The sequence below is a fragment of the Aythya fuligula genome, chromosome 5 (genome assembly GCF_009819795.1).
Source record: "Aythya fuligula isolate bAytFul2 chromosome 5, bAytFul2.pri, whole genome shotgun sequence".
NCBI classification, from domain to species: domain Eukaryota; kingdom Metazoa; phylum Chordata; class Aves; order Anseriformes; family Anatidae; genus Aythya; species Aythya fuligula.
In genome coordinates this window covers 20,379,593-20,406,791 of record NC_045563.1, presented here as the reverse complement: position 1 = coordinate 20,406,791, position 27,199 = coordinate 20,379,593, and the positions used below count along the sequence as shown (strand labels likewise).

The window sequence follows — 27,199 nt, the reverse complement described above, 5'->3', positions numbered from 1 at the left end:
GAGCCCCTGTCTGTATCCAGAATCCAAGCAGAGAGAACAAGGCACCTGCCACTGAGCTTTGCAGTTGCTGTTTGCTTTGATCTGCTTCTTCCAGAACAGCTCCCAAATTACCATGACAGCAAGACGAAAACTTACAGGTGTCAGCGTCAAACTATGGCACAAGAAAACTTAAAAGAATCACTAACAAATTTGCAGTTTGTCCTGGGAATTTTAAATACATATGTATAAATATATCTATTGTCTCCATTGAATACAACATGAAATATTCAGCAATCTATTTAAAAGCCACATTAGAGTAATTCTCAAACCAATCAGCCTTACAGGTGCCTCAATATGGAGGAGTAAGAAGCTAGGTATTAAGCACAAATACTTTTTTTTTTTTTGGCAGCGGAGGAGTAAAGCCTTTAATATCCTATGGCTTTGTTCTACTCAGCCTGCCATTTCTAAACCACCTTCACCCTGTTGACATCAGTGCAACTGGCACAGCCCAGTAGCATTACTAGCATTTAAAAACTTGCTGCAATTAGCATTGCTTCTTGGACTCATTGGGAGTCGTGTGTGAGCAAAGACAAGGAGGATGTACCTACAGAGAGAGATGTACAGCTGAAATATATTCTCTGCATTTCCAATTAAAGATCCAACAGATCTTTGAGTGGGTGATAACTACAGTGTAATAGAAGAGAACAAAAGTAATTGCACAATGTGTTTAGCCTCAAGTGACGTAGATGGGAATTGCAAAGCAACCTTGGAGTACAGCATCATGTAAAGAACACCTCTGTACTTTGCAAGCACCAGAGCTGATACTTCTGGGGCCAGAAACACTGCATTACTGGGGTGCTTCATTCCCCCTGTAATGTCCCTGGGCTAAAAAGCAGGTGCTACTCAGAGATTGTACCCCAAAAAAGAAGAGAAGAATAGCTTAAACCTTTCACTTTTACAAAGCAGAGAGACAGCAGGAAGGTCTGATGCTGCCATAGACAGTCACGTCCTTCACACTTCTTGTTTGCTCCTTTTCATAGTGAAGACTGGCCTTGCTGAGGTTAAGGGAAGAGTTTTAATCCCGTGAAAAGGCATTTAACAGCCTGAGAGCAACTGCTTAGTGTTTCTCAGGGTTTCTGAAACTCAGAACTGTGTCAAGTAAGTGTCCACATCAGCTCATCTCCTCCCAGCAGGAAAGACACCCTCCAGGAAAGTGGTCTCACGCAAGTAATATGGATTAAAAGCAGAGAATGCATGGTAGGAGAGAGATTTTGAAGATTAAAAGCCTTCACTGGCAGATCTCTGAGCCAACTAAGACTTTCCCAGACTTCGTATGCTGAGGGCTTGGCCTCATGTTCCTGGGCAAGCTGACGCTGTTGCTTCACTGGGATGGAGCCAGCATGGCTGGCCAGGATATGTCCCAGCCAGCCCCTGCTGGGTGAGGGGATGATGAAGAGGGCAGCAGCCCACTTGGGCTACGCATGCTTCTGCTGTCCTAACTAGTGTCACCTGCAGGCCTCTGCAACCAGAAACTGCACTTCTGACAGTCAGTGGGTTAGAGAGAGCAGGTCTACTAATGACACTTAAAAGATCCTTTTGCAAGTTTCCACAGAACCTAGAAGTGGAATAGGAGAGCAAAGAAAGCCAAGATGGAAAAGCAACCAGAAAAGCAACTCAGTTATCTTCAGAAAAGGGAAGATGGCTCATTTCCAGAGGGAAAGAAAGTGGTAATGGCTCAGATTGAAATTCTAACTTTTAAATCACAGAATGGCTGAGGTTGGAAGAGACCCCTGGAGGTCACCAGGGAAGCTCAGGGTGCACGGACCTTCTCTGAATAACTGCTGGATCAAGTGTGCTGGACTGACCCAGACTGAAAAGTGCTCTTTGTTTATATGCTGGGAGAATGGTGTGGTTCACCTCAAATGCTTAGATTTCCTCTTAGCTTGGTCAGTCTGTTGCAGGAACAGATTTTCAAATAGTCAAGCTTAGTAACAGAGGGTGACATCCGCAAAGAGCTACACTACAGGGTTCAAGCTGCGGCCAGGAGATAAGCAATGTTGATGAATGAAGATGTTTTATGGCTCTAAATTATTTTGCTGTTTACTCCAGGCAGGCCCCCATACACCAGTGAATGAATACTGACAGTATTACACAACAGCATTAAAGGGAAGAGATTACACCAGACTGTGCTATTTACAATGCTTTCCCTCTCAACAATGCAGCTGACCTCTCTGATCTCTCTCTGAAAAGCAGCAGATGATTCCACGGGGTCAGGATGGTTAACCTAGATTTTTGTAATACTGGTTGCATTGGCACCAATGCAGAAGTCATGGGGGGGGCAATGCCTGTTCTGTACCCAGTCCCAACAGACAAGGCTGGGGAGGAACAGGAGCCCCACTTAGCACCTCTCAGCACCAACGGAGAAGCTAGCAGGGTCAGTAACATTTCCTCAGCTGCCCCCTGGCCCCTCTGCCCTCCCTGCAAAGAATTCCTGCTCTGCCACCTGTGCCAGGGACTCAGTGCCAGGCTTTTTACCAGGAATGGTCTGGGCACGCAAGGTATGGCAACCATGGTACTTTTCATCCCACGAGGACAATCTGGAAGGCTGCCCATCCTGTTTGCTCTGCCCGTACAAGATTGTGCAAGGGGTTATTAGGACCTGCGTGGATTTGAGTCACGTGCATGCAGTCTGTTTTGGTTGTCCCTGTTTGGCCACAGGTTTGAAGAGGTGCTAGAACCCTTCGCTATCTCCTTAGCATGCCCAGATGCATTCATTGTGTCTTAAAAACAAGCCACTGGAGGAGCATCTCAGCTCACAGGAGCAGCCCTGGAACGGACAGAAGGGAAGACCACATTTAAGAGAGTTTCAAACAGCAACACAGTTTGCTGTCAGATATCCCAAATAACAGGAAAAAATGCACATACGATCACAAATCAATCTGGTGTTAAAGGAAAAAAAAAAAAAAAAACAGGGCAACCTCTTTCTATATCTTTTTAAGAGAGTAAAGACAGAAGTAATCTTGCTTCAGCAGATGGGCAGACAAACCAAGTGAAGAAATTTGAGTCAGAACGAAACAGGCTTTCCCAGCCCTGATGGCTCTCACATTGTCACTAATCTGTGCTTCCTTCAAGAAGGAAGAGGCAGGCACTTTGAACACACAGGGCTGTGCTTTTCATAACACTGCTGAAAAGGGGCTTTCCAAAAACAAGTGGTGCAAAGCTGATCATGTACCACCAGCTGGCAAAACACAACAACAATCTACAAAATCAGGGCCCTGACTAGCCATTTAAGGCATGGGAAATGCTCACACAGAGATGCAGAAGAGATGCTGCAAGCAGCAGGATCGTTAAACTTAATGAGTATATGGAATGTTATCTGTTAGAATACTGGGAAAGAAAGATGTAAAGGCTTAGATTCCTATCTGCTGTACTAGAGATAAATAGGAAGCATCCTCCAAGTCCTGCTGTAAAAATCAAAATTCTTCATGTGCCCATGACAACTCAGCTGTCGCTGGTGGCTGCTGACACCACGCATTTGCACACACATGGTGGGGCAGAATGCCCTGGCCTACCTACCTAGACATCCCTGAAATCCCACCAAGCTCCAAGTTCTGCCATATGTATTGACATCAACTGGTGTCCACAGACCTGCTCTGAAGCAGCAATCAGCCGCGATCAAAGCACACAGCACTTCATCTCAGTGCATCTCCTGCTCTGTGCTCTCTGCCTGGTGTTTTGCTTTCATTCTGGTTCTGCTAAGGGCTGCCCCACATGCTGCTGTTCACTCCAAAGCTCAGCCCTCATCTGAAATTGCTGGTTTTGCTCTCGCTGCAGGCTTCCTTTCAGCAGAGGCTCAAATAGCTCCAGTTTGTGTACTGAGTTCATAATGCACAAAAACAGACTAACTTAAACGTTGGTTAAATTCATTTTACCTATGGCTTTAGCAGAGATCTGTGCCTGTCTGCCTCCTACTGAAAGCAAGTTTCCTAGCACAGTGAGTGGCCAAAGCTTCTTTCCGTTCTTTCCCTCCTAATTCCCAGACATTCAGCATCAGTTTCAAGACTAACAAGTAAAATGCAGTAGTACAGCACCTCCAAGGAGGAAAAGTTGGATGAGTAGCTACTGCAGGGACAGTCTAAGCTTTCTGACGTGGACTCCACACTGAAGTAAGCTATATTCAGAGAAAGCCATTGAAAATAAAGCCCCAAAGGTAATGCTTCAAAGAAGCAAAATCAACATCACCAATATGCCTAGAGAAATGGAGATCTCTCTCAGGGGTGAATGCAGCTACAGCACCTGAGATATAACCCACATTGTTCACAGACTGTTGGCACTCCACCTAGCTCCTCTTTTTGAAGTCCTCTTCATCTCTGCTCTCTACAGCTGACAATGCAATAAGCATTTGAGCTGCATAGTAAGTAGCCATGATGATGACACGCGAGTAGGGCACAGGAAAGCAGAACTTGTTAACTGCAACGGTCAGATCCGACACCATGAAAAGCATCGCGCCGATGCAAGCCGAGAGCTTGGTCCATGTCCAGAGGTCGTTGCACAGCTGCATGCCGGCGACTGCTCGCCAGCCCATGAAGCCGATCAAGGCGATGTAGACAGCTACCAGGTAGGTGAATGGGCCCGAGAGGTAGGAGTACAGGAAGGCATAACAGGAACTGCAAACAAGGCCCATCAAGAAGCCGGCCTTCAGGTCCAAAGGCTTCATGCCGAAGGCTGAGGAGTACAGGATGTGTGTGATGGCGAACATCAGCAGACCTAGAAAGAGGCATTGACAAAGCAAGGGTGACTTTCATCAGTGACTGGCAGTCAGTAGCAAAAGAAAACATGGCTATATTGGATGTGAAATATACAGCAACAACTACAGGCATAATGTCCTTCCTGTGTTACAACCCTTATTTGATTTAAGCAGGAACCCTACTGCACACTTGGGACCATTTTAATATAAATATCTGTGCATAGGAGATCAGCCTTAGCATCAGGCTTCTGCCCTAAGAAAATACCCCAGTGCATCTACAGCTGCAGCTGAGTATGACTGTTGTGGTGCAAGCCATTTATGCCAAGAGGCCAGGTGAACCAAGCTGCTGCAGAAGAAAAAAAGCTGTTTGCTTTTCAGATGTTCCTCCTCCCTGCTTTGGATGGAAGAGTGGGAGCAAGGCAGAGCAAAGATCATCCCCTCTAAATATCTGTCATCTGAAGCATTTCACTCCTAGGTCACGTGTGGAACAGGAAGGCTGGAATCAAAGCAGCATCTGAACAAGATGCGAGAAGATAGCGATCCCTCTGATTCAGACATAAAATCTGACCGTATTTAGTCACAAACCCAAAGGCAAGGCACTCAGGGACTGAATCTGGCTTTTACTCCATCTCTGCCCATAGCTAGGAGAAACCTAAGCTGGAAAGGAGCAGCTGACATATTTCAGGGACTTACACCAATGTGATCTGCCAACAATGTTATGGCTGTTTGTAAGATTCAGAGGAACCTTAGCTGGAAACAATCAGTGAATATAAAATGCCAGCTTCTCTTTGAAGTGAAGCACCCCTGAGAAATCCCAGATGTGGTTACTGGAAGGTACAGCCCATGTGTTATTCACTCGCTACTAATCCAGTTGACAAAAGCTGTCACCATGTGTCAGTACAGCTGCTGACTGCTACTTGTCTTGCCAGTTGTACGTAGCAGGCCCCAAACTGAGTCCAGCTCCTCTGGTTCCCAAGCCTGTGTGTGGCACAGCTAAAGGCTGTTCCACTTCATCTGGGCAAGGTTGTTAGAGTGGCTGGATGTTTTCATGCAGCTCTAAACCATGAAACAGAGAAAAGGGTCTGGGAAACTGAGTCCTCCAGCAGGACGCTTGTTTACGTTTAAAGCACAACACTGTGGCATAAAGGGCAGCTGCTAAAACCTGCCACTGGCAGACATCTCTTCAATCTAATGCTTGCTGAGGCATCTTGAAGGGGAAGTGTCTCCCAGCCTTCAGGAAGGACCAGATAGATGTCTGCTGGGAGCTCAGCCACATTGAACAAGAGGGGAACCCACTGGAGGGAGAGAGCTAGTTGTGGGGTCTGGTCTGCAAGGTGAGAACATGGACAGTGTGAAGGGCAGTGCAAAGAAGGGCAAAGAGAAGGTGATGTTTCGCAGAGCTGTTACACATCATGAGCATAGCACTGAGGGAAAACAAGGAGGGATTTAGGACGAGCTGTTTATAGTGCAGGAAAGGTTAGAGCCATGGGGGTGGTAAGGAGGGGAAGGTTACTTCGCCCTAGCAGTGAGGAATGATTTTTCCTTCAATGGCATTATGTGGAGAGTGCTGGGATGGGAACTGAAGAATGTGTTGTCCTTCATGCAGGCAGCTGGCAGCAAGGGGGAGGAGAGGAAGACAGGATGCAGCAGCCAAGCAGAAGTCCAGAAAGGTAGGAGGGGTTTTGTGATACATGGTGAGGCTGGCTACAAACAAGTCAGCTCTCAGGTTTGCTCATTCGACATCCACAAATCAAGCTAGGAACTGGGGAAACCTGTGTCAGCTGTACAGGGAGGGGGGGTGCATTTCTCTTGCATTTCTCAGCCTTCGGCTCAGCCCTCTGAGCACACCAGACAGATCAGCCTTTTCCCTCTGTCCACTTCCTTCTTCTCTCTGCTTTATTCTGGGATACCTAGATGGAATCAGAGAGCCCAGGTTTCCTTCCCCCTCCCTGCTTCTTGAGTTCCCCTCACACTGGCAATGGGTCCTTTCTGCTGGTCCCCGTCTTCTTCACCAAATGCATAATTTGTTTGTAAGCGTCTGCTATTAAAGGATGTGGATGTTCACACTGTAAACTGTCTTCTAAATCCAGTAAGGCACTAGTCAGAAAACAGCTTGTTATTAGTGGATTGAAACAGCAAAAATGAAAGAAGTCAAGTGTGCCAGGAGTAAGTTCCCAGGCTCTCACTTCCCTATAAAATAATGAACAAATGTCCTTTTATAAACTCATTGTCTCAAAAGCTATTCATCTCAGCCCAGTTCCCAACCCTTCTTTCTGCCTGAAAGCCATAGAAGTACATTTTTGTCTAATAATTCCTCTTATTCCCCTGAAATTTGAAATTCCCACAAAGGATAATGTCAAAAGTTTCAATGTCGTCAGTTGTCAACAACAGCAGCCTGCTGTATTTTAAATCAGAGAAAATACATTTTGCAGGCAAGGTGACAGAGTAAGTGGGGTAGTACACTTTATCTGCTGACAGCTGAAACGCAAATGTTAGCGCTTCAATACAGAAGGCAGTAGCTCAGATTAGGACAGACTGAGGCAGACAGGAGACAGCTAGGATCAAGGCAGAGATTTTCTAAATGGTCTAAGAGCTAAACAAACATTCTTCTTAAATCAAAAACAAAAATGGATCAAAACCCACAAAGCAATGCATCTCATTTGTGAAAAAAAAATCCAGCTTATTTGCAGATTAAAACACTTTAACTAGACACTGAATTGCTGTGACAAGTCAACCTTCCTCTAGCATTAAATCAGAGAGGGGACTCAGAGAAATCCCAGCTACGGGAACAGGGAACCTCTGCACAGCCTTTGTACAAAAACAGTCACGGTGAGAATTGGGTCTTGAATGTTTTCCAAGCCACAGCTCAAGAAGCAACTCCAGCAGGCAAAACAGAAGTACGGGCATTTGGGCCGAGGTGACTTGTGCTGAGCCAGGCACCCCTGTTAGGAGGAGGCCCATCGGTGGGAATGCCAGCACCCTCAGCACAAATGGGATGGTGCCCCGAGAGGTGGATGGAGCTTCTCAGCAACATGGCCAAAGTTCAGCCAAATGGATCCAGTCCTCAGGGCCTAATCTACAGCCCAAAAAAATCAGTAAGAGTTTTTACATGAACTTTTAAAGAGATCTGGATAAACCCTTGGGAAGCAGGATTAAAACCAGATTCAAAGCTTTTGGCATTTCATATCTGGCATTTCACATACTTTCCTCTCATAAAGAAAGCAAAGCTTGTGGGAATTCCAGAATTAAACTAAATACTGACCTTATAAAAGGGGTAAAAAATAAGACTTTAACTTTCAGAGCTGACAGCAGCACAAGTCAGAAAACTGGCCCCGTCTCATCACATTTTCCAATGGGACAGTCACAGGTGGATGTTAAATAAGATCCCTGCTGGTGAAGTTGACTTCACAAACCCCACCAGTACAGTTAAGTGAAGGACTCAACTGCTGCTGATTTCTTGTGACAGTCCAAGGCCATGGGGAGTGTTGCTGCAGGCAGACTCAGTGTGGCTTTAAATCATTAATCTAAATCATTATGTTCTAGTCTGCAAACAAGTGAAATAAAACAAGCTTGTTTTGCTCTGAGAGATGTGGATCTTTTTGTAGAGATGACAGGGTGTCATGGTAAGGTTTGCCCTCAATTCCCCATCATTTACATGTCTTGCAAAACCAGCTCCCATATTTTTACAACAGGCTGCATGATTCATGCTGATGAACCTGCAAGTAGGACAAGATTTCTGATGCTTTGGTTCCTAACATTCACTTAAACACCTCCAGCGGGCTACAGGCTTGTCTTTTAAAATTTAAAGATCTTCTCTATCTGTTCTCTACTGAAGATCTTTGCACCATACATCTTATTTCTGCATCCTTACAGAGAAGGGCTGGCAGATCTCACTGCAGAGGGACAGCAGGTAGATACTTCCTGTAGCTTCATGGCAGCTGCTGAGTGCTGTAAGTTTTTGACTCTTCCCCGGACATTCTGCTCATGCCACTTTCCAACTCCTGCCAGCTGAGACGCTATGAGCACGTGCCAGGGAATCAAACTTGCACCAATTACCTCTATGACTCCAGGGCACCTCCAGATAAGCTCGACAGACTCATCCATGATGTGACTCCTCTAACTGCAATGGATTTTAGTCTAGGGATGAGTGCCTCACACTACCAGGCACTTAAGCTGTCCATGAATAAACAAAACACGTGGCCAGCAACTCATTACTAAATAAAGAGAGTAACAGCCAAGCACCGTGGCATCCCTTTAAGACTCACACTGCACTCACCATGAATGAAGTAGCCCTGCTCCTGCCAGATGAGAAAGGCATCTCCCACTGCTGAGAATATCAGTCCTGCTAGGATGCGGCTGGCACTCCGGTGTGCCACTAAGAAGTTAATTCCATGAGCCAGAAGGAAAACCCACAGGCAGAAAATGGGCAGACATTTGATTAGGGCACTGAACCAGGAGGGGCTGGAAGTTGGCAGCCAGAGGACAAAATAGACACAAGTTGCTTTGAAGAAGGGCACCAGTTTGGGGCCTTCACTCTTCACCTAAAAGGAAAAAAAAAAAAAAAAAAGAAATTAATAGGACCATCAGAAGCATCAGTGGAATAAACTACAAACAGTCTGTCTCCTTCCTTTTGAAAGCTTCTCTTTTTTTGTATAACGTCAGCTAGCAGCATTTCTACCCCAGAAAAAGGCTGCTTGAACTTGACTAAAATCTTCAACCTAGACCTTTGTGAACTTCTGAAAACACTTCTTGGCTGCCAGGATGGGTTTTGTGTGGTGGAGATGGAGGGAATTTTAGATACCTCTTCTATTTATTTATTCTACTGAAAACATCTAGGCTATTAGTCAAACCTCACTGGTGGTCTTTGCACCTGTCTTGTACTTAGACTAACCCCTTTTGTACACCTCCTTTCCTGTAGCTGGGAAAATACTGCACTCCCCAGGAGTGTCCCAGCAGCAAACAAGCCAATGAAAGTGCTAATAATCCCTCCTGGCTTGGTATATCCTCTTGCTTAGCCAGTTGCAGATCACCTTGGGGATACAACATCTCTTCTAACCCGTTGTCTTTCCTGCCCCGTAGGCTCATGCCTGGAGCTTGCTGTCAGCATCACCCCGTGACTTCAAAGCCCATCACATCAGCCTCCAAGGTGGGGATATCACTTCCTCAGCTGACTACTAACATGAATCAAGTGTTGCTTTGTTCTAGCATTACGCTAATAATACACTGCCCATATTGCAGGAAATGCTTTGACTCAGGTGTCTATTGTGTAAATACAGACAGAAAAATGCAGCATGAGCACTGCACTGTTCACAACAAAGACACAACAGAGACAGAGCAGAGAGCTACAGACTCTGCAAGCTGGGTCTGCTCTCACCAGCTGCTCAGCTGGGAGCACTCTGGACAGTCCTAATATATATACTGTGTTCACCTGCCCTGCTGTGCTTCTTCTGCCTTTTAATGCCACTGGGGAAAACCTCACATGAGAAACAAAACTCCTATTTTATTTTCTTCTGGAAAGCAGCTGAGGGCTAAAAAAAGGAGCAAAGGAAAAGACTGTGATTGCCTTATGCACCTGCAGTGTTTATGAGCTACGTCCAGGAATGTTTTAGGACGCCTGCTTCCTCCTGCAGCTAAGGCAGTGCAAAATCTGGGGTGCACAGGCTGCTGCAGGGGTTCACTCTCAATCCTACCATTTCTTTCATCGAGCAAGTTTTCAACCCTTAGTATCATGACGTCCTACTACTTGTGGCCAAAGCACAGAAGCCTCGAGAGGTCATGGGGAAAACTTAAAGGCATCAGAGCTGGGTTCACACTGCAGAGCCCATCACAATCTGAATATCCATGCTATGGTTGCTTATCTTATACAAGGACTCCATGCTCTAGAAACCTGAAAAAGAACTGTTGGCCTTTTTTCCCAAATCACTTGGCCCTGTTTTGTGGGACTCCATTGCCATGACACAGAAACAGCGTCCATCTTCCTCTGATGCAGTGTATTTTGGTGCAGACACCTGGAATGGCTAGAGACTCTACAGCAAATGACTCCATGCGTACAGTGCTCAGTTAATAAAGCCTAAACTCATCAAAATTCAGCAGGTTTTACAGACGTAAGTGAAAGGAATTGGATGAAGCTGGGAGGCAGAGGCAGAGGCAGTGGAGGGCATCTTCACATGCAGTGTCTAAAAAGGGAATGCGATCTCTGAAGCAGCAAGACCATAAATAAAGGGCATCCTGAGAAGACAGTGCTTTCAAAATTGTTCTCACATCTGATGGAAAGTTCCCCAGCATATCAGCAGTTTCTTAGCATCAAGGTATTTCATTATTCCTGTATACATTATTCATAGGCTATTGCCAACACAATTTTTAAACACTCCATTAAACAACCAGGCTACACAATTCACTCACAGAAGGACATCAGAAAGCCGTTAACTTTCTTGTATTACACGGGGAGCCCATCTTGAGTCCTCTACTTCAGTTGTCTAAATTAATCACCATTGACTACCTCTTGTCTGCGTTTCTTGGGAGAATTCTGCCAGCAAATACCAAATGAACTTGAAGTAAAAGTCATGAAAGCCCATGTAGTCTCAAAGCACTGAGTGTGCCTGGGAACTATCAAGTAACACAGGGGGAAGAGTGGAGACAAACCTCCTCCTCCTTCAGACCCAGCACCCTTCCCTTCCAAGGTCACTGAGATAGTCCCCAGCTACCTCCACAGCCAGGGCCTGGCTCCAGCTCTGCCCCCTCCCCTCCTGTGAAATCTTTTTGCTAAAAATGTAGTTGATCACATTCATCCTCTTGCAGTTGCAGGCAACAGATGACAGCACTTCTGGCAGCATCTCCCCTACCCCGCCGGCTGTGGAGCATCCCTGCTACACCACAATGAGCCCGTGATCTCCAATCAGGAAGACTAGCTCCCAAAGAGAAAGAGAAAAAGAATTTGCAGCTTCAACAGTGCTCCGGGTTCTTGTAACAGTGTCTGGTAAGGTACGTAACTTTGTATCACCGAAGACAGAAGTCTATGCTGAAAGACACAGTTCAAGTTCAGCTTTGTTGGCAAAGGACAGAGGCACTGTTGGAAGCATACAGGAGAGTATTTGGGTTAATAAACACAGGAAGTTTCATTTAATACCCCATATTAAAATAAAAACACCTGCTAGGATGTTACCATTACAGTCACAGCTTGCCCTCCCCTGTGCACATGCATGATGAGACAGGTTTTAATTACATTTGTCGTTTTCCCCAGGAACCTTGCCTTACTGAATGTAAGATATGCACTTGTGCAAAAAGATTATGTTTGCTTGGTAACCTTGAAATTATCATTTCCTACTATCTGAATGTGAATTTTCCAAGCCCAACCAGCATTATTTTAAAATAATGGTTTGTATTATTTCCACTCTAGTAACAATTAAGGAATTTTTCATGCATAAGGGTCAGATTCCAGTCTCAGTTACTCACTCCTAACTCTGGAATTTAGGGAGTTGGAGTCCTCACATAAGAATAACCTGATAGACCTAGAAGGGCTGCAGGCTTCTCAGCATTAACACTTTATTCCTTTACAACTTTTCTACGAGTATACTTCAAATTATGTTATTTCAAAACATGCCCTTGCCTATTACTGATTGCTGCGGCTCAGGGGAACCCCTGTGCTGGCTGTGACCAACACAAGTGCCCACGAGGGACACCATTCACAAAGAGGGAGGTCCCCATGCTGCTGAGGTCCACACAGCACATCCTGCTGGGATGGTGTGGTGCTCGAGGTGTTTGGGAGAAGTCCTCCAAGAAATGCTGAGGTGACTGAAGGGTGAGGCTGGGGGGTTTCCCTCTGTTCGGACATGTGGCTGGGACCTAGGAAGAGGGGATGGGACAATTTGCCATCTGGAGGACAAGTCACAGCTAGTATTAGGAGGCTGTGTACCAACATGAGTGGAGGCTGTGGCTTAAGGAAAGCCAAGCATATAATCCATGACTGGACTTGCCTGTACCTCAGGGAAGGGAACATTTTTGCTTGGCTGGGTGGGTAAATTGCATCAAACCACCCATCTCCTTTGCACTTGAGTCTCAGAGACAGAACTTGAGATGTGGCTGTGCTGTGGTGTTGGAAAATGAAGTACTTGCTGCAGGTGACAAGATCCTTTTTGTTAATGTATTTGAGTTTTATGGCTTTAAGCTGGGTTTCACCATTTTGTCATGAATGCTATTGCATTTTTCATACTTGTTTTCTTCTACTGCTAATTTACTTTCGGCTGACATGCAGTCCAGAAAACATCTTGAATACAATGACAAAACAATGTTTGCAAGTTTTGAATTTTTAAACCGTGCATAATTCAGGGCAATTTCTCAACTCCTATGATTACCAAGTTATTTAGAGTCTTTAAAAAATAGTTTAAATTGCTGTAAAGCCACTATGCCAGTCGTAGTGAAATTACAGTCAAACTACTATTTATAAATTATCTGCATCCAACCAACAAAACCCTCCACGCTGAGGAAGTTGTGTCTGGGCTCTCACCAAGAGGTGTACACCCATAATCTTCAAACAGAACCTGGCACTGGCACACACAGCTCTTTGGAGGTTTGGGCTTGGATACCCAGCTCCCTGCTAGGGATGCATAGCTGTACAGTATTCCTTTTTGTTTTGTCCATTCTTACTCTGCTCCAGTTTGTAATATTGTTCATTTCCTTGTTGCTGTTATTCAGCATGACACATGATGCTATCACAAAGGTGCTCCAACCATGCTGTGGTTTGGTATTGCTGTAAGACTTCTTGAGAGGTGAGGCTAGCCGATGAGGAAATACAGCTACAGGAGAAGTGGCAGACCTGAAGAAGTGATGCTGGGTAATAAAGACAGGGAAAAAGTTCCCAGTGTGCAAAATATATACAGGATGTATATATATATATAGATAATGCCTGCAAGCAATATCTGCAAATTAGTTATTGATGACTCGCGGGGAGCCTGGGGATCCCTGCTGGGAGATCTCACAGCTCTCTGCTGTGCACTGGGAGATGCTAACGATTCGCGTCTGTATAAACCAATGTTCATGATGGTGTGCGACCTGGGGACCATCTATGCTGCTCCTCAGCAGTACAGATGGCCTGTGCTGACTGCTGCAGGCATGTAAACAAGCCAGAAAATTACAACCAGCTCCTCCATCCAAGAACAGGCTGCATCCACAGAGGTACATCTATGCATGTAAGCCACAACCCTGATTTTCTTTCACATTTTGGAGCCAGTTTTCTGTACCTACATCACAAGTGGGTTCATTCCTGAACAAACGTGTGCTTTCGACAGAGTTGCCCTGAGGGAGGTGACAAGCTTCGCTATGCACCAAAGCACAAAGGCGCATAACAAGCAGTGGACTTGAGATAAAATGAAGAAAATCCAGCTGTCACAGGGAGAGAGGCATCTGACTCTTAAGGTATAGAAAAGTATCAGAAGCTTGTTGCTTTGAAATGCCGAAGCTGAACAAAGTGCACCTTTTGGAAATATCCCAGGAAACAATGTGGAGTATGTTTTCTTTGCAAGCCCCCTAAATCAGCCTGCTCAGATAATGAGCATGCAACCTCTGCCACCCAACAGCTGTACGCCAGCTTACTGCGGAGCTATGGCTCACACCCATTGGGCTGTAAAATGCTGCTTTCCAGGAAAACTGTTTGAAAAACAATACCCCAGCTATTTCACCAAGCAACACTTGAGCACGACCATGCACACTGGCCAAAAAAAGCTGGGCTGTTGTCCTCCACCCGTCCCTCCCATTGGCCTTGGCTGGCTGAGTACTGTGTATCCAGGCCTGAGCCACTTCTCCTGGCTTTTGGCATTGTCCATCATGGATCCTGCCTTGGTTCTGCCTTACTGTGACAACAGCCCCTACCCCACTGTGTGTCAGTAAGTATTTATGTGGCTTTGGCGCCGTGTATTATGATGCCACTATGAGCCTATAGCTCATTTTCTCATTCCCCAGCAAATGTGGCTCTGTGCAAGGCACTGCCAATCCTTGGTGCAGTCTGAGTCACAGAGGGTGCTGCTTCAGCCTGGGGCTGGACCACAATTAGGATATAGACTATGTACCTGCAATAGGCTCCTCTGCAGAGCAGCGGGGAAAGCCTGACTTTGTGCTTATCCAAAAAGGACAGGCCTTAAGGAGAAAAGCCTGTGTGTGCACAGATCCTAGCTAGAGGCAGCCAATTTTCACCAGGTCTCAACACCTCATCAGCTTTTGCTAAACCACGGAGAAACACAGCTATGCTGGGCAACTCCTGGCCATAAACCCATGAGCTGACTGCAAGGCCACCATCCTCCGGGTGCTCCCACCCTTGCTCAGACAGTGCAACACCTTTTTACTCCGCAGCATTGTTGAGATAGGAGGGCTGGCTGGGACAGCCCTGAGAAGGCGAGCACACAGCACTTTGCCTCCAGCTCGGCTCCCCTGGAGGAGCAAACTTGCTCCTGGGAAGAGTCGCTTGCCTTTCGTCAAGAAATGCACTGGCTCATACACGTACCAGGTTGCTTCTGGATAAAATTCTGGGAAAAAAAGCATTTGTTTACAGGGGGTGGCAAAGAGTCACTGAACCAGCCAATCTGCCTGCTTGAAATACTTTGTTAGTGCAACATATTTGTGCAAGTGGGGGTGGGGGTTGGCCTGTTCTCCCACGTGCCTGGTGACAGGACGAGGGGGAATGGGTTTAAGTTGAGCCAGGGGAGTTTTAGGCTAGATGTTAGGAAGAACTTCTTCACTGAAAGGGTTGTGAGGCATTGGAACAGGCTGCCCAGGGAAGTGGTGGAGTCACCATCCTTGGAAGTCTTCAAAAGACATTTAGATGTAGAACTTAGGGATATGGTTTAGTGGAGGGCTGTTAGCGTTAGGTTGGAGGTTGGACTCGATGACCTTGAGGTCTCTTCCAACCTAGAAAATTCTGTGATTCTGTGATTCTGTAATAAGAGGGCTTATGCTTGTGTTGGAGGTGCCATGAGTCAAGCATCCAAGGCAGATGGCTCCTGAACAGGCTCCACTTGCTGCGGGAAATTCAGGGTGATAGATGAATGCTCCTCCCCGCAGGTGGAGACAAGGCCATAGAGGCTGCATCTAAAATTGACTTTTATAATGCCTAATAAATCACCCAGGAGAGGAAGGTACACGATTCGCCTTTGGGAGAGCGCTGATAATGGGCTGGTTGGCTGCATCAGGCTTATGCCATGCCCCAAGCCTGGCCAGGCCTTGCGGCGTTTTCTTGCAGCCTTTTCTTGCAGCTGCTGGCACTCCTCAGCACCCAGGGCCTCTGCTTCTCTGACAAGGGTGGTGCAGTGAAACTCACCTCGTGCTCGGCTGCCCAGCCAGACCTGTTTGCGAGTGGTCAAAACACCTGGATTTGTCTGCCAGAAGAGCCTCCATCATTCAGCACAAGCCAGAAGTAACAGGGCTCGGCCTGAACGCTTCCCACCCACAGAGGGACAATCCTCCCTGCTCAGCCACTTGTGCTAGGGCAGTGGGCCCCAGGCAGCTACTGCAGCCTGGGGGAAAGGAGCCTTTTCAGCTCCTCCTGCAAACTAATGCTGCTTTGTTGGATTTTTTCCTCCCTCCCTGCACCACAGCTGCCTCGGCACTCTCCTCCTCCCCATGGCTCAACTGCATCACCCCCCCCCTTAAGCAAAGTAAGCTCCGGCCACACTTCCCAGCTTTGCTCCAGTAGACCGAAACAGTCAAGAGCTAGAAATACTTGTCTTCTTTTTCTTTCTTCTTTTTCTTTTTTAAGAGAGAGCTATGGCTACTTGCCATAAAAATACAATTAAAATCTTGGCACGAGCCCTTGCAGTCCTTGGGTGGTGAGCTCAGATATATTGCCGTGCGAGTTCTTGGCATCAGAAAAGCACCCTTTGGTGGAGACACAGGGGAGCAGGCAGCGGCTGAGGATTAATCAAACTGGCATCTAAAAAGGGCACCCCCTACACAGCTGCATGCAGAAACGAGAACCACAACAAAAAGTTTTGTTTCCAAGCTGAAATCCTGCCTTACTTGCAGCCAGGTCAAAATTCAGCCTAATCTCCAGATTAACCATGGGGGGGATGAAAACCTGTCAGCACTGAGGTTAAAATCTTCCATACAAGCATCTTCCCCAGGATGTAGCGAGAAGGCAGCAAATGTGGAGCAGCAGGCTCCCCGCAGCTGCTGGCACGTGCCGCCTGGCAGCGGGGCAGCCTTTGCCTGCAGGGTCAGCTTCTCTCAGGGGGAACCCACAGCTTGAATCCCCGCAGCCAGGCAGCACGCCTGGGCACGGCACAGACACCGCACAGCCACCCAGCTGAGGGACGTCTTGCCTCAAGGGGCTGGGGAGCCATGTGAGCAGGGCTCACCGTGTCCTGGGAGTGCCGGCACGTGAGACTGCAGATGTGGCTCACAAGGTCTCTTTCCTGATGCTCTCTGAGTGTGATTTTTCCACCACAGGTTGCTGTCTGTCTCTAGCCCAGGACACTGCTCAAGCCCCTACTGCCCAATGCAGTAGCCTTTAGCTATGCTGTGATGGGAGTGGTTTCTGAAGGGGGTTGTCCTGGACGGGTTATAGGAGAAGACTGAACACACAACCTATGAAAGATATTGAAATAAGTGACTCTGGAAGGTAAAAGAGATGAGGCGCATTAGACAAGCTTTGTGGCATTCTCCAGAGGACAGGAAAAGAGCTACTATCATGAATCCTTGCAGAACAGTCAGGGAACGGAGATCTGCAGTAGCAGGCAAAGCTGGCAGGTAGGGCAGGAGATGCCAAACTGCTGCTCACACAGAAACAACGCCTGTGTACAACACAAATACAACAGCAGTCCCATCTCGTCTTCACTTCTTTAATGAAGAAATTCAGAAGCGCCAGATGCTGAGCAGTTGCACTGGCCGTGCTCACAGGGCTGCTTTCAAGGCTGGTTTGGCTCAGCAAATAGTGTGACCTGAGAGCTCTCCAACGCTGTAGCTCTCTGCTGCTACACCTATGAGTTGAAAAATGCATCTGCAAACACCTGTAAAGTAGCAAGGGGGAAAGCCACCAACAGGAAACCAGAGTCTCACCTTCCACAGACTGCTGCAGGAAGCCTCAGAAATGTGAGGGAATGGAGCCATAGCAGCCTAAAGCAGAGGCAGGTGGTTCTGGAGCCAAGGAAATCCAGTCCAGCACATTAGGGCACTGCCTGTGCCACACACTGCATCAGGAGAACACTCCTGGTCTTTGCCTTTTTAACCACAACATTGCCCAAAGCTATACTGAGACACCGGACCACAGTGTTCCCTCCAGCAAATAAGGAAGTTACAGCATCCATAAAGGTATCTCCTGTCCCAAACAGGAGAAATTGGGCTAGCTCAGCTAACTGCTGTCAACAGGCAGTTGACAACAGCATCTCTGGGACCTGCTTCTACTACGCAGGACCTGCCACTATCAGCAGGGAGCCCTGACACCAGGCGAAGTATCACTACAGCAGCCAGGGCCACTCAGGGTCACAGGGGTGTCTGCCCTTGGCTTCCCGGGGAGGTCTTTAAGATGTGGAAGCCTTTCTTTAGCAGATGCTAACTCTTGAAATCACATGACAAACACATTTCATCCTGAACTTAAGGCTTGGCTCAGATGCATGTTTTTGTTAGGACTTGTTTTGTTTGGGTTGGTTTTGCTTTTTTCCTTTTCCAAGCATCATCTGCTCTGTCTGCTGGGCTGGCACAGGACCACAAGCAGGGCTATTTTAAAAAACTTTTTTTAACCTGCAGTGGAAATGATTGACTCCCCATCTGTAGCAATCCTATAGCTGTTAGCAGTTCTGGAGATTGCTTTCAGAGTGTGGTTGGCAGTGTACCATTGCCAGTGACCAACAATGTCAGACCAGTCAAGAATTTAGATGTCTCTGCAGGGGCCAAGGGACCTGTCACAGACTAATGCTTTCAGGGTAGTCCATTGGCTCTCAGAAATGAAAGCAAAAAAAAAAAAATAGCATTTGCCTTCCAGCATCTTATCTCAGAGCAAAGACTGCTTTTCCCTCATGGGATTTCACATCTTCCTTTTTATGAAACAAAAAGCCCCCCAAACATTTCCTTTGCTCACAAAAGAAGCCCCTGCAGATGTTTAAAAACCCAGACCATAATGGATATGTCTTCTCTTTACTCATCAGAGCTGCAGTGCTGTCACTGCCAGGGCATGCACCCTTCCTCAGTGAGCGAGGTCAGATGGGGCTGCATCCCCTAGCGCTGCCTGGGACTGTAGAGGGTGGCCGTGAAGCCACAGGGAGCTTTTCAGGATTCAGCCAACATCCTGGGATGTGCAGTGGTAGCCCCACACTGTCCCTCTCAGGGTGAGAAGGAGCAGGCATGTGGCTTATCATATTAAAATCCAGGTATATTTCTGATGGTTAGAGAAAAGTCTCTGCAGCTCATCCTGGGGGTTGCTCCCAGGCTACAAATGTAAATTCTCAGGACACTTGTCATTATTTACGTCACACTCTTCTGCAAACGGAGGCTCTTCCATCCAGAAGCAACTTCTTCAGCAGAGATGACCTCATTTTACCTGCCACCTGTGGGGGATAATGCAAGTCTAAAGAGTGTGTCAGGAATTTGTGCTGCCACAGCCCCGGCAGCTGGAGAGCCGTTAATGTTAAAGACACCAGGTGACACAGACCAGGCTATACCAGCCACACCAGCCATTCCCAAAGACCTGTTAAGGGTGAAACTGCCTCCAGCACCAAAAGGCACTTCTGCAGCTCACCTTTCTGGCTCACGCAAGAAACTCGTGCACAGCTGCCAGGAGAGGTTTTTGCAACAGCAAAAGGAAGGCAGGGCAGAGAGAGGAGGGGAAGGAGGCTGCCAGTGGCTGGGAAAGCTGGCAACTCCATACAAGATACTTTTGCTGTATGAATCCTCACAAGGGGCTGCAATAAGATCGCCAAAATCTGGAAAATGCAAGCAGGGCTGTGCTGGGAAATCCAGGAGGGAACAGCTTTGCTTGTCTTGTGCCTAATGGAAAGCTGAATGAAATGTTCTACCTGCATATCGTGGCCTGCAGGCTGAATGCTTGTGAAATGCTGGTGTTAAAATTAGAAGGGGGAATAGCAACGTATCCCAATAAGGATGTGTATTTAGAGAGTTACCACTCCGGTACCTTATAAAAACACACCAGTAGCCCTCCTCGTTTTATAATGGGACCAATACGCTCTAAGGAGGACGAAAGGTCAAAGTATGACAGCGGAGTCACAAAGTTTACTTCCAACGATCTACATCGTGTGCCAAGATGTTGTGACCTGTACCAGCCAGTGTCAGGCACAAATTACATGAAGATTAATTGGACTTTCATGGCCAATTTCAACATGAGGGGGCAGCCAGGGTGCCAGGTGCAAACAGCCTACGCAAACGAACCCACGCACTCCAGGATTCACACTGAGGCATCAAGGGTTTCAACTGCCAAACCCCTGCTGCACATACAAATGGCACGCAGATGCACACTCACAAATAAACATGCATCTGTGTACCACAGGTATGTCCTTTACACTGAGGGGGGTGTAAGTACATGCATGCACAGGGCACGAACCAACAATCAATCCTGAAAACTTCATAAGCATCAGTTAAATGATGAATTTCAACATGATACTCCTTTTATATCAGGGTTGCAGGGAAAAGCCAAACAACCAGCTTAGTTTCTCTTGCAATGGAGCACAAGTCAGCACTGCTATTCAAGAACCCTGGTTGGCTCTGACTAATGCCACAACAAGACCAGAAGACACAAGGAAATAGGGGTAGAGCAGCCAAGCCATGGTGTCAGCCAGCACAAACCCAGTTCTGCTGAAGCCACAGCAGGCAAAATGCCTCATACGAGTCTGAGGATCTGCTCCAGCACGCTTGGCATAGATCAATAGTCTGCCAGACAGGCAGGCTCTCGCCTAGCCCACCTACCACCCTGCAGCTCTGGGGGTGTGTGGAACCTGCTCCTAGTCCATGTTCAACATTACACAGAGGGATGCTCTGCACTGACACGCTTGTCATATAGCAGCCTGCCATTACCTCAAACGCTATTTAGATTATGGCAGTATAAGCAAGAGCTATAGGAAGAGCACAAGCAGGCTAGAGGAGGCAATAACCATCACCTTCATTTTGGGCAGACTGCAGTAAGCAAGATCTGTATCTTTATTGTAATTACAAATCTAGTGGCTGTTTGTGTGATGTGAAGGGCAGCAGAAAAATTAAGTGCTAATATAATATCTGCGTCGGCCTCCAGGGGGAAGGGAGTTATGTAACTAATGATCTTTTCACTGTTCAAGAGTTTCCACATGCTAGCAGAAGACGGGTGCCAGATGCCATCATTTTCTAAGAGTCTCATTTCACTGAAGTTATTATTTCCTCAGTATTATGCAGTTACCCACAGAGAAAGATAACTTTGGCTCTTCTGTCATACTCGGTGTATTTTGGATATAGATACTTGACGAGAAAAAGAGAACAGCAGAAACACATTTAGGAAGAATTCTGTGTAAGTACAAGCTTCAGAACTGGACCCGTAATCTTAATACACAAAGCACACTTGAAACAACAGCCACATGTGACTTGAGTGATACACTTGAGTTAATGAAGCCTTTAATCTACAGCACTGCCTGCAGAAGTGATCAGCTCTAACTGCTTAATGCAACCACGCTGGGGCTGGGAAGAACATTAGCAAAGCTCGGACTTTCTAGCCCCTGGTTTCAGTTACCAGCCTGTCACAGCACCAGCTACAACAGCAAGGGATAATAATATCATTGCAAAAATGCCCAAGTTCAGCCTTAAAAATATAAATTATGGCACACCACTATGCCCAGACTCTTGCTAGCATAAACAAACTAGCACAAGCTGTAGTTCAGTAGGGCCAAAGCTTTTAGGCTCCTCCCAAAAGGTGTGACTCGCATAAACATTACTGAAATCCTGCTAAGCTTACCTGAGGCGATGCCTCCCCCCCCCTTATTTCATTGATTGCAGAGTTTAGAGATTTCTTCTATAATTCATTTAAACAAGCTTGGTTTTTTATACAAGTGCCATATTTTCATAACTGTTGATGTGGTGTATAAATGTGCATGTTTATAAGCCTCCCGTGTAATAAAATCCCAGTTTATGAGGCATTTAAGTAATGGGAAAAAATATAATGAAAGCAACAACGTTGGGTATAAACAAAGAACAATTAAAACATACTTCTATACTGTAAGAGTTCGTTCTTAGGTGGTTGCTAATGCTTCATTCCTTAATGCAGAAATAACATCCTCTATTCAAAAAGGAAAAAGTTGAAATAGTTCAAGGGGTGATCTGGCTTTCTTGTTTTAGAAAGCAGTTTGGCTTTCTGTAATCATCTGGATCAGTAGCATTTGGCCCTTCTTCAGAAGTTCCAGTGTATGAATACCCACCCAATTTTCCATCCCTATTCAATATTTTGCTGGTGAATACCTTTCCAGGGCATACGTTGCTTTTGTGGGGGCATCCAGTTTTTGTAAGTGACCTTCATGCTCCTCCACAGTGACACCCTGCTTCCACCCAGGGGTGACAGGGGCTGCCCCCAGCAGGCCACCTTGCAGGGGAAAGGCAACAAGGGCTTGGCTTGCTTGATGCAGCCAAAACAATGTATTCTTCCCCAATCCAGCTATATCCATTTAAAGATGCAAGTATGTCAGAGAACAAAAAGGAAAAGATGGGGATTGTTAACAAATGGCTTCTGGGCAAAATCTGTCCCAAACAGGGTTGTGCTAGGCCATGTAAGTCAGTACAGACAGGATGTTGTATGGATGATTGTAGGGATGAAGCCCACAATTCATCTGGTCCAAAAGGAAAGCAATATCATCTATACACTGCCCTCAGAAGAGACCTATTTAAGCCTCTTGATGTCTTTATTTTTCCCATGCCCAGATTTCTTCAAGGTGATGTGTGAAGCTCTATGCTTAGTTTAGCCCTAACTTTATTTAAGAGGAAAATAGGGTCCCTCTGAGCATTATGTAAGTGCTGGAATGACTGCACATCTCCAGGCTCATCTGCTCTGCACTTGCAGCCCCTGCAATCACGATGTCTGATGGGCAGAGAGGTCTTTAGGGCAAGGCAGTCTCCTACAGCCCCACGGTCCAGTGCTGAAACCTGCTTACCTGCTACTGGGAAAAAAAAAAAAAAAAAAAACAGCAACAAGAACAGGAGAAAAATTACTAACAAGGCAGTCTCAGGGAGGACTTTTATTAAGATGAGACCAATGACAACTGAATACGAAGAGAATTAAATCTCACATATCCGTGAAGGAAACATGTTGCTTATTAGTACTGCTCTCCAACCCCAAGCTCTTACCCTACCCACCTTTATGCAGAAATTGTAGCTCTTAATCAGAGCAATATCAGGAATAACAAATTTTAAGCAGGATGCTCCTACTTGCCTAGCAGAATAAGCAGCAAAAGCTTCCCTCCAAGGTGACTTCCAACCAGAGCAAGCATTGTGCACCAGCTGGAGCAGGACCGGCAGACAAATGCATCTTTGCTGCCACAGCCCAGTTCCATCCAGGTCTGGACTCCAGCATCAGCAGGACCCCAAAGTGTTACCCCCGCCAAGTACCTGGCAAAATACATTAAAAGGAATTTTGGCACCAGGCTCATTTATCCATGGGCACTCTCTTCCCTTATCACATCTGCATCGTGCAGCACCAGAGAACAGCTCAGCTAGCTCTGCACCGCGCTGCAGTCTCCCCGTGCGCGTGGGGCGGACATGCCAAGCCCCCAGGGCACGATGCACACCTGGCAGCTGGCACTAACAAGCAGTCCTACCCATGCTACCTCCCTGGCTTCCTCTCCACCGTTTGTGCCTCCTTGCGTGGTTTCTTCCAGCTATCAACTGTGCAGCAGCTCTGGAGCTCAGTGTTTTAAGTAACCTGTCACGTTTCCTACAGGAGTGTCTTAGTGGGGGTGACGCAGGAGATCAGGTTGTGCCTAAGTAGCGCGGGCCATCTGCTGCAGTTATAAACAAAGGCCATGGCTTTGAAAACTGGAAACAAAATAGTGCCACTCTCAGCTGCGCTCTTCTAGCGTCTTCCCTGTCGAGGCTGATGCTGCAGGACAGTAGGAGAGAACATGCATTGTAGACAAATCAATTCAGCTGGCTAACTTATTATGCCTCAGGTGCTGCCCCCACAGACTGTGCCCCCATCACGTGCCACAGCAGAGATAGCCACGCTGGCCCCCAACACTTCATCTATCTATGCAGCAAAAGGCAGTGTGGTACGGAGATAAGCCCTGGGCCCCAGGGGTAGCACCTAGCTGCGGTCACACTGATCACCCACTGCTGTTCCCTTCAGCAAGTGACCTGCCAGAGGGAGCCCACCGGCTCTGCAGCCACACCACTTCTCAACCCAAGCATGCTCCCAGGCACTGTGCAGTGCTGCACAACGCCGTCCTGGGCTGCCCTGGGTGGGCTGTAACACAGCGGATGGCACAACAGCACCATGCGCTCCTTCGAGAGAAGAGCAACATGAAAAACAGCTAAAGGTGACGCGCAAAGAACAGCTCCTTGACAGACTGAAGGCTGGCAGCTCTTTTTTTGTGATCTCTCCGGAGGATCAGACTAGCATTTGCCAAAGCCCTCCCCTTCCACCTCTACAACTGTGGTAAACAGCTGCAGCTCTGGTCACAGCTCCCAGTGCCATCATCCCTCCAGCAATCCGCAGCTTCACGCCTGCGTTAGTTGCCTTTGGTGAAGCAAAGAGTTGGCATGTCAGGGACAGAGCCAGAGCAGAACTGTGTGTTGCTGCATGTCAGAAGAGCAAGTAAAGAAAGCACCTTTTTCATCTGCCATTGCAAGTTACGTTCCTGAAGTGTAGTTCCTGTTGTAATTCCCGAATTTCTGAATTCCCAGCACATACCCATGCTTTAATCATTTGCCCTTCTCAAAGCCTACGTGAAATATATGCTCCAGGACCACCCTGAATAACAAGCCTTAAAAGCTAAGTGCTGTCACCTTTGAATTATGAAACAAACTGTGCCAGTTTTTAGCCATTCCAGTATTGTCCCAGGGCAGCATTTCATTTCCGAGGTACAAGTACACAGTTCACTGTAACCAAAAGCATTACTTAGATTAATTTAGCTTATGGCACAGAAGCACAAAGATACCAAGCCTCTTCAGTTATTTTTGAAAAGCATGAGGAAAAAATAAAAAGTAGTTTGGCCTTACAATGGTGTAATGTACAAGCTACTTCCCTCTGTCTCTAAAGATAAAAATCACCCCCAGGCTGCTGATGAACTTACCAGGTACATGTTAACGAAAATTCATCTGAAGTATCAGACAATACAAGCTGCTGTGCAGGGCTGGCAAAGAAATTTGAAAGTTTTGAACCTTGGCTTTGTGAGTTAGGGAGAGGGGAAAAATGGGATTTCTACCTGTGAGAGAAAACACAGCGGAGTCACTGTGATCTGTGCAAGCCATTAACCAAAATACAACAAAACAGGATGACAGCAGGTCCTCAGGGACCCAGAACACCGCCAGTAGGTGTTCAGCGCTGCAGTGAAAGCACCAGGCAACTTTCCTACCAGCAGACAGCTATTCTTACAGCACACAGTGGGCTGCTGGCGTACCCAGCCAAATCCCTCGCTTTCTAGAAACAGGAACATGCGAAGCAGCGTGTCTAACAGCACAGCTTATCTGCTGTTCGGGTTGAAAGCATTCTGTCTACCTCCAGCACAGAAGCATCTCCCCTTCACCTGCAGGGCCAGGACCTGGTACTGCCAGTGCAGCCTGGCACGAGCCGCAGCTCCCTCAGCTTTTGCTCCGTCGCGTCACCTATTCACGTCCTCTGCCAAAGGACAGCGCTGAGTTGCTGCCTTATTGCCGGTTGCGTTAATTAAGCTTCATGACTCCCCCATGAGACAGGCAGGTGACACCATCCCCATCTCACAGCCGCTGGATGGTGGAAGTGGCTCACCAGGGAGAGCAGGTGTCGGTGGGAGCTCCGTCACCCCGCGGGAAGGGCTGCAGGACGCGGTGGCCTCCAGAAGCAGGGACGGGCACCAGGAGGCTGCTTCCAGCCCAGGTCCCTGTCCCTTGGCCACAGACTGAGCAACACAAACCAACTGTCACAGACCCACCGTCACAGCGGCCAGCAGCAGCGTTGGCCTGAGCTGTCACCTGAACAGCAGAGCACTCTGAGGGTCACAACCGTGTGTGAGGGCCGGAGGGAGCGCAGCACGGCGGCCACGAAGGCGATGCTGAGCGAGGAGGCGGCAGAGCAGCGGCAGGAGAGAGCTGGGGGCAGCGCGCGGCTCCACGGGGCCCCAGCGCCCCACGAGTGGGGCAGGCGGCCGAGCGCGGGGGTGTCACGGCGGACTCGAGCAGCACCCCGCTAAGCAGACGCGCTGCACACGAAGCAGATATCCCTTTTTTTTTTTTTTTTTTTTTTTTTTTTTTTTTTCCCCTCCCAACATCAACAACAACAAAATGGGAGCCGAGGGCGAGCCGAAAAGCCGCCCGGGGCGGGAAGGAGGCGCACCTCTGGAGACACAGCTGCCGGCGGGGCGGGCCGGGGGCGAAACATGGCGGCGGGGGGCGCGATCCCGCCGGCGGCCGGCAGCCCCCTGAGGGGCACGGCACGGAGCCCACGGCTCGGCACGGCTCGGATCGGCTCGGAGCCCCCGCCTCGGCAGGCGGTAAGAGCGGGGAGGGCGCGGGTGCGGGTCCCGCCGCGCACTCACCACAGTGACGGGGGACACCATGTCGGCGGCGGGGCGCGTCCTGCTGCCGGTGCTGCTGCTGCTGCTGCCGGTGCCGGTGCCGGTCCCGCCGCGCTGCCCTGCCGCCCGCCTGCCTGCCGGGCTGCTTTTTTAGGCAGGGCTGACGTCAGCGGAGGGGGGGCCCCGCGGACAAGGCTGGGGGCGGCCCCGGCCCGGCCCCCGCGAGGGCGGGCGGGGGCGGGCAGCCCCCTCCGGGCCCCCCCTTCGGCCTCGGGGCAGGCCCCAGCCCCGTGCCGGCCGTGCCGGAGCCGCCCGCCGCCGCTCCCCCGCTTCTCCCTTTGCCCTCACCTTGCCCGCGGGGCTGCCCGGCCCCATCCCGCACCCAGCGGCCCCCGGTGGCCCCCACGACCCCCGGCCCAGCTCCCCCGGAGGCTGCCGGCCCCCTGCCCTGAGCAACGCTACCGAGCGGGAGGCAGCGGCTCGGGCTGCTTGGGGTGACCCCGGGGCTGCCTTCGGTCTATTTTTACTTGAGGATTAATATTTAAGGATGCAGGAAGCTGCTTTTCGTGTAATATGATCTTGTTCAAAAGTTTCGCCTCATAACAAAACAAACAGGTACTTAAATAGTAGACGATTGAGTAATCTGCTATTTGCAGCCCGAGCAGAAGTCATGCTCGGAATTTATCACATCGAGGGAACATTTTCTTCCATAAAGTGGAAAAAAAAAAAATATGTATGCGATTCTTTTGCAGCCTTTGTGCAATAAATCGGTATCGTGTTTCCGAGGACAAAATGTTTGCAAGCAGCAGTCCCAAGATCCCAG

General features: G+C 48.0%; 1 protein-coding gene across 1 annotated transcript; it reads right to left on the bottom strand.

Annotated features, from left to right (window-relative positions):
* Positions 1–370: 370 nt before the first annotated feature.
* Positions 371–26,478, bottom strand: TMEM86A (transmembrane protein 86A). The gene is made up of 3 exons (XM_032187945.1): positions 26,398–26,478; positions 9,003–9,267; positions 371–4,746 (listed from the first exon to the last, which is right to left on the bottom strand). The coding sequence occupies exons 1-3, from the start codon at positions 26,416–26,418 to the stop codon at positions 4,319–4,321; spliced, it is 714 nt and encodes a 237-aa protein (XP_032043836.1). The 5' UTR covers positions 26,419–26,478; the 3' UTR covers positions 371–4,318.
* Between the last annotated feature and the right edge of the window lie 721 nt (positions 26,479–27,199).